At 32.0% G+C, this 8,558-nt stretch overlaps 1 protein-coding gene across 2 annotated transcripts in view; it reads right to left on the bottom strand.

Annotated features, from left to right (window-relative positions):
* Positions 1–3,478: 3,478 nt before the first annotated feature.
* LOC106477048 overlaps positions 3,479–8,558 on the bottom strand; it is a 7,224-nt gene continuing 2,144 nt past the window's right edge. Inside the window, exons 2-5 of one of the 2 annotated variants that reach the window (XM_022380757.1) lie at positions 7,938–8,310; positions 6,487–6,654; positions 5,617–5,991; positions 3,479–4,343 (exon numbers count right to left, since the gene is read on the bottom strand). In XM_022380757.1, the coding sequence (XP_022236465.1) occupies positions 3,505–4,343; positions 5,617–5,991; positions 6,487–6,654; positions 7,938–8,310 (1,755 nt within the window). In that variant the 3' untranslated portion in view covers positions 3,479–3,504. The remainder of the gene's footprint in view (positions 4,344–5,616; positions 5,992–6,486; positions 6,655–7,937; positions 8,311–8,558) is intronic. The other variant, XM_022380758.1, reaches the window with a different exon arrangement.

The raw sequence follows: 8,558 nt of genomic DNA, 5'->3' as shown, positions 1-8,558 counted from the left end.
CATAGTTTTGTGTTGTACTCTTAACACTGTAACAAGGATGTACTTGTCATGTAATATTAATGTTGTATTCATCACATAGTTTTGTGTTGTACTCTTAACACTGTAACAAGGATGTACCTGTCTCGTAATATTAATGTTGTATTCATCACATAGTTTTGTGTTGTACTCTTCACATTGTAACAAGGGTGTACTTGTCAAGTAATAATGATGTTGTACTCTTAACACTGTAACAAGGATGTACCTGTGAAGTAATAATGATGTTGTATTCATCACACAGTTTTGTGTTGTACTCTTAACACTGTAATAAGGGTGTACTTGTCAATTAATAATGATGTTGTATTCACCACTTAGTTTTGTGTTGTACTCTTAACACTGTAACAAGGATGTACCTGTCACATAATATTAATGTTGCATTAATCACATAGTTTTGTGTTGAACTCTTCACATTGTAACAAGGGTGTACTTGTCAAGTAATAATAATGTTGTATTCATCATAGTTTTGTGTTGTACTCTTCAAATTGTAACATCTGTCAAGCCTGTCAAGTAATAACGATGTTGTATTCATCACATAGTTTTGTGTTGTACTCTTAACATTGTAACAAGGGTTTAATTGTCAAGTAATAACAATGTTGTATTCATCACATAGTTTTGTGTTTTACTCTTCACATTGTAACAAGGGTGTACTTGTCAAGTAATAATGATGTTGTATTCATCACGTAGTTTTGTGTTGTACTCTTAACACTGTAATAAGGGTGTACTTGTCAAGTAATAATGATGTTGTATTCATCACGTAGTTTTGTGTTGTACTCTTAACACTGTAACAAGGATGTACCTGTCACATAATATTAATATTGTATTCATCACATAGTTTTGTTTTGAACTCTTCATATTGTAACAAGGGTGTATTTGTCAAGTAATAACACTGTTGTACTTTTAACACCGTAACAAGGATGTACCTGTCAAGTCATAACAATGTTGTATTCATCACATAGTTTTGTGTTTTACTCTTCACATTGTAAAAAGGATGTACTTGTCAAGTAATAACAATGTTGTGTTCATCATGTAGTTTTGTGTTGTACTCTTAACACTGTAACAAGGGTGTATCTGTCAAGTAATATTAATGTTGTATTCATCATGTAATTTTATGTTGTACTTTTCACATTGTAACAAGCCTGTACGGCAACATTGTTATCAAGTGACAACAATGTGAAAAGTACAACATAAAATTACATGATAAGTAGTTACAATGTGAAAAGTACAACATAAAATTACATGATGAGTACAACATTGTTATCAAGTGACATGTACAGGCTTGTTGACATGTACAGGCTTCAACATTGTTATAAGTACAATGTGAAAAGTACAACATAAAATTACATGATAAGTAGTTGACATGTACAGGCTTACTTAATAACAATGTTGTACTTATCATGTAATTGTATGTTGTACTTTTCACATTGTATCAAGCCTGTACATGTCACTTAATAACAATGTTGTACTTATCATGTAATTTTATGTTGTACTTTTCACATTGTAACAAGCCTGTACATGTCACTTAATAACAATGTTGTACTCATCATGTAATTGTATGTTGTACTTTTCACATTGTAACAAGCCTGTACATGTCACTTAATAACAACGTTTTTCTCATCACATAGTATTGTGTTTTACTGTGATATTATATCTATGTTTGGTGTAATTTCTGGCTTAGTTTTTTCTATAAGTTTTAAAGATAGCATAAGATTTTCAAATATAAAGACAGTGTCTGAAACAATAAAACTTTTCTCTCCATAATGTAGACTATTTCTTTGATTCACACAGTATTGCCTTATTTAATATTCAGTTATATTTTTGTTCCTTTTATAAGTTAAATTGTATAGAAATAGTGACTTTTCTTAGAATGTTAAGAGAAATGTGCTGTTAAAACTGTCTCTATGCTTAGCTGATAAGCATAAACATGTTATAACATGCTTTATCGTTGGGCGGATTCTTTTTGATTTATGAGTTTAGTAATGTGAAGTCCAGTTTAACTAACAATAAAAAAAATTGTAAATAATGTTATGTTCACTGATAGGCCTAAGTTCACAAACATTGTTTTGATGAAAATTCTGAAACTAATTGTCTGATACTAAAGACACAGAACTGACAAACTGAAACACAGACAAATACAAGCTATAACTCTTGCTACCTAACTCTCTAATTGACACTGAAGAATAATTCAGCCACTTAGTCTCAAATTATTATATTTTAAACTGTCTTTCACTTACTACTCTCTAGAAATAAAAATATAAATTATAATATTGAAAATAATACAAATATAGCCAACAACACTGTCCCTTCTTGGATTATGAAGTCCTTTGAATAATTCTAATATAAAACTAAAAAGGTATACTAAAAATTACGATTAATAGAATAAAATCTCACAAAGAATGATCATGCAGTGAAGAATGGTTCTAGAAAAAAAACTTATTCTTAGAGTCCCAGCAAGGACTGATAAAGTCCTAAAAAAAGGACTGACCAAGTAACGACTATTGGTACTAAAGAAACCTACTTTTATAGACCCCCAAAGGACTAATCAAGTATGATCTTTATTTTTGAAAGACTTATTCTTATAGTCTCCATAAGGACAGATCAAGTAACGGCATGTAGATCTAAACAAACACAACGACTGATAAAGTACCAACGTCTTGCCTCTGTAAAAACAAAACAATAAAGTGTTCTTATAGTTTTTACAAGGACTGATCAAGTAGAGAGGTTGTTTGATATAAATATTTTTTTTATTAAAACACTACTGCTATTACTAAACAGTATATCCACTAAACACAGGTATTATTATTAAAACACTGGTGTTGTTATTAAACAGTATCTTCACTAAACACAGGTATTATTATTAAACACTGGTGTTGTTACTAAACAGTATCTCCACTAAACACAGGTATAAGTATTAAAACTCTGGTGATGTTATTAAACAGTATCTTTACTAAACACAGGTATTAGTATTAAAACACTGGTGTTGTTACTAAACAGTATATCCACTAAACACAGGTATTATTATTAAAACACTGGTGTTGTTACTAAACAATATCTCCACTAAACACAGGTATTATTACACCAGTGTTTTAATAAATGTTACTAAACAATATCTCCATTAAACACAGGTATTATTATTAAAACACTGGTGATGTTGTTAAACAGTATATCCATTAAACACACATATTGTTATTATTAAAACACTGGTATTATAAGAGTATAGTTTCTTCTCAGAACACATGTTTTGTAATTAAATCACCCTTGTCTCTAAGTACAGTGTTTATTAAAATCATTAAAAATACTCTACAAATAATTTAATTTAAATATTGTATATTTTGTAGTGTTTTTTATATACAGATTATGAAAATAATCGTGAAGGACACTTTCATTTGATGAGCTTTTTTCAGATTTGAATTTCAAAGTTACAGAGTTAGTGACGTATACTGGTTGTTGTGGGTGTCGAAACTCGGTTCGTTAAGATACGCCAGAGTCTTGGTCAGTTGTCTCTTTCTGGATAATTGGGAAATCTCGAAGTGGCAACTCTTCCTCACTCATTCCTGGATAGATAGGAATAAAAGGAGGCCAACCCATTAATGTAGGATCAGTACAGAAGAAAGATCCTGGATCATTATGGCAACTGTAGTCATAGTAATCATACTCAAATCCATCCTCCGATCCTTCAACCGATACTTCTGATAAGGACTGTGTGGACGCAGCTGCTCCTTTACCTCCAGGTGTCACTGATTCTTCTTTTAACCGGTCTACTGGCCTATCTTTTCTAGCAGTCTTTAGTAACTGACGACGGACTTGACTAGCTCTCTCACTTTTGGGTTGTGGTTTTGGTGAAACAGAAAGTTTTTTTTTGGACCCTGACATCAAAACTCGACGCTGGATCAGAGACGATGAGGGTGGAGTGAGGGTGTAGATACTACTAGTAGAGTGAAAAAGAAATGTATTGTAGAGAAAATCTTCTGGACTAATGTTTTCTTGACTAGAAACCTTCTTAGGGGTTGTTATTTGGCGTCGGAGAGATGGTGGAGAGCAGGAGAGTTCGGAGATCGAAGTAGCGCCACCTAGAAGGTGGACCTTTGGAATGGAAACACCAATATCACAAAGAGAGGAACTGAATGATTCGGAGGAGACGCTGTGATGTTTCTGACGAAACTTGCTATAAATTTGTTTTGACAAGAGCATAATGAGAATTACACAACTCACAACAAAAGCCATCGCCCCCAACGTTAAATGTACCGAGCTGAACTGGGCCTTTCCAGGAGTATCATTCCAATCAGCTGTTAGACTGCTTACTTTCAAATCTATCGCATAAAAATACCAAAAAAAAACAATTAAGACTATTCCAAAAATACACAAATCTTTATTTGTAGAAAACACAGCATGAAAGATGAACATTTAAATGGAGTATAACTTAGGACATGCCTTATGAATACACCAAAGCATGTTTAGTTTATCAAAAAGTCTATGATGTCCCTACTTTCTAGACAATTGTTGTAATTTTGCTAGATTTTAAACATTAAGTTTATCACTGGAAGTTCAACCTAAAAAAACACATCCTTACTTCTCTTTCATAACTTGAGGGTAAAACTTATGTCTCTTGAAGAATTTGAGGATGAGTAAACTCTAACAAATACTTCTCTTTAAGAACATGAAGGAGAGTTAACTCTTAATGAATAGTTACTTTCCTTGAAGAACTTGAGGGTGAGTAAACTCTAACCAACAGTTATTTCATTGAAGAACATGAGGGTGAGTAAATTCTAACAAACACTTTCCTTGAAGAACTTGAGGGTGAGTAAACTCTAACAAACACTTACTTTCCTTGAAGAACTTGAGGGTGAGTAAACTCTAACCAACACTTATTTCATTGAAGAACATGAGGGTGAGTAAACTCTAACACACACTTATTTCATTGAAGAACATGAGGGAGAGTTAACTCTTAATGAATAGTTACTTTCCTTGAAGAACTTGAGGGTGAGTAAACTCTAACCAACACTTATTTCATTGAAGAACATGAGGGTGAGTAAATTCTAACAAACACTTACTTTCTTTGAAGAACTTGATGGTGAGTAAACTCTAACAAACACTTACTTTCTTTGAAGAACTTGAGGGTGAGTAAACTCTAACAAACACTTACTTTCTTTGAAGAACTTGAGGGTGAGTAAACTCTAACAAACACTTTCCTTGAAGAACATGAGGGTGAGTAAACTCTAACAAACACTTACTTTCTTTGAAGAACTTGAGGGTGAGTAAACTCTAACAAACACTTTCCTTGAAGAACTTGAGGGTGAGTAAACTTTAACAAACACTTACTTTCTTTGAAGAACTTGAGGGTGAGTAAACTCTAACAAACACTTACTTTCTTTGAAGAACTTGAGGGTGAGTAAACTCTAACAAACACTTTCCTTGAAGAACTTGAGGGTGAGTAAACTCTAACAAACACTTACTTTCCTTGAAGAACTTGAGGGTGAGTAAACTCTAACAAACACTTTCCTTGAAGAACTTGAGGGTGAGTAAACTGTAACAAACATTTTCCTTGAAGAACTTGAGGGTGAGTAAACTCTAACAAACACTTACTTTCCTTGAAGAACTTTAGGGTGATTTCTCCTTCAGGAATAATTGATACATTAGACGATTGTAGCTCTATTCGTACAGTTGAACTGTGTGAGTTTACAAACACAGATGTCATCTGATTAGTTACTATTGCCAGAATTGGCCCCACTATAGATGCACCTTCTCGAACGGTGAGCCAGAACTGGGAGTCAAGATTTACTTCATGAAACATGATGTTTAGAGAGCCCTCAGGCAAGGCCTTAAGTGTCCAGAATAGAGGAACATGGTCACAATAAAGTAGTTTCACAACTAGAGTTCCATTACCAGTAATGTTCAAGTTACAGCTACAGTTGCACTCGAGATGTTGCAAGAAGTCTTCAGTCATGAGTGTGGTTTCTTCTGGGGAGGAAATGTCTCTGTTATTATCTTGAAGTAAAAATCCAATAGGCACATACATATTACAGGATAAAGTGTAGCTTAAAGAATTACAGCAAGATCACAACCTGACATACATATTACAGGATAAAGTGTATCTTAAAGGATAACAACACAGTCACAATCTGACATACACATTACAGGATAAAGTGTAAAATAAAAGATAACAACAAGGTCACAACCTGACATACACGTTACAGGATAACGTGTATCTTAAAGGATAACAACACGGTCACAACATGACATAAACACTACAGGATAGAGTGTAACATAAAGGATAACAACATTAACCAAGATAATAACTGACATCCACTGACCATAAGCTTACTGAAAACATTGAATATAGTTTAGCTGTATCAGGTTTTAGAAGAGTCTAGTTTACTAATAGGCTTGTGTACATTTCAATCTAGCTTAGCCTTAATACATGAATTGACAACTAGAATACAACAGTAAACTAACCAATGCATTCTTTTACAACACAGACGACGGACTCTATCGATTTTCCTGAGCAGTAACTAGCAGAACTGGGAGAATGGCAAAGACGGTATCGGCTACGAATACCAGCACCACAAGTGGAAGAACAACGAGACCAATTACTCCATCCGCTCCAGCTTGCCCTTCTTCTTCCTAGTAGATTGAGTCAACATATAATACTTATTAAATTCAAACTGGTGTATCTTAGGTTATTTAACTTTAATTAATCTTTCACCGTTGAATTATTAGTTGAATAAATCAAATCATGTATAATATATCTATACATTTATATTATTCATATTTTATCATTAGAATATATTTCTACATTTACATTAATTCATATTTTACCCTGAGAATATATCTATACATTTATATTAATTCATATTTTACCATGAGAATATATCTATACATTTATATTAATTCATATTTTATCATTAGAATATATCTGTACATTTATATTAATTCATATTTTATCATTAGAATATAACTGTACATTTACATTAATTCATATTTTATCATTAGAATATATCTGTACATTTATATGAATTCATATTTTATCATTAGAATATATCTATACATTTATATTAATTCATATTTTACCATGGAAATATATCTATACATTTATATTAATTCATATTTTATCATTAGAATATATCTATATATTTACATTAATTCATATTTTATCATGGAAATATATCTATACATTTATATTAATTCATATTTTATCATTAGAATATATCTATATATTTACATTAATTCATATTTTATCATTAGAATATATCTATACATTTATATTAATTCATATTTTATCATTAGAATATATCTGTACATTTATATGAATTCATATTTTACCATGGGAATATATCTATACATTTATATTAATTCATATTTTATCATTAAAATATATCTATATATTTACATTAATCCATATTTTATCATGGGAATATATCTATACATTTATATTAATTCATATTTTATCATTAGTATATATATCTGTACATTTATGTGAATTCATATTTTAACGTGGGAATATATCTTTACATTTATATTAGTTCATATTTTATCATTAGAATATATTTGTACATTTATATTAATTCATATTTTATCATTAGAATTAAGGGCTATGTTTCCTACTGTAACATCTCATAGGCCAGATTAGAAGTTCATTTCCTCTGAGTTGTTGCCTCTTGTAGATCAGTTAAACAATTTTTTTTAATCCCTGAGATTAAGGACCATGTTTCTCTTTGTCACTTCTCATAGTCGCATTTCGTGTTTATAAAACACCAGCTTCTAAGATCTAGCTTGAAACTAATGGATCTATATATAATACCACGAAGCTAACCAATTTATAAACCGAGTTTCTTATCTATGTGTAACATGTTTTTATGGGTCCTATCCAGGGAGATATACTATCTGTGATAAAGTGGAAAGTATACCTTGTTCGATATTTCGAGGACGGCAGAATGTCTTTAATTCGAATACGGCACCGCTGGCCGCCACACTGGTATATGTGAAACAAAACGACTGATACTGGGAACTGAAGATACCGCATGGTAGAGCCAAGGCGTGTTTGCTGGTGGAGACCTTAGTTTCGAAGATGTAGTCTGTTGTCGATGATGACAAACGACGTCCATATACTCTAATTCTGTCTTCTGTCAAAATACACGGTGGATACTCATATATCGTCAAAACACCCTCCTGGCAGGGGAAGATGTAGGGCTGAGGAACACTGAGGTGGTAGTGAGAACTCCAAATCACCTGAATGTGCGGACTTATGGCAATGACTGTTTTGTTTCCCACAAGACGAACCTACACGTGAAGAAAAATTCAAAGTTTATAATTGGTTATCGTAAAATAACACAATCTTAATTTTCAAGAAGATAAGATTCGAACAGGAACCAAAATGATAAATGAAAACAAACAGAAAAGTAGAAACAAAAACTAGATTAGGTTATTATATTCTGGTTCTAAAACAATATAGAAGCTAATAATGGCTGGAGACGGCTTAAATGGGTAATATTTTAAAATTATTTAGAATCACACAATACCAACGTCAT

This window comes from Limulus polyphemus, unplaced genomic scaffold (genome assembly GCF_000517525.1).
Source record: "Limulus polyphemus unplaced genomic scaffold, Limulus_polyphemus-2.1.2 Scaffold12629, whole genome shotgun sequence".
Taxonomy (NCBI): Eukaryota; Metazoa; Arthropoda; class Merostomata; order Xiphosura; family Limulidae; genus Limulus; species Limulus polyphemus.
Note: the sequence above shows the minus strand (reverse complement) of the source record. Positions and strands in the feature narration are given on the sequence as shown.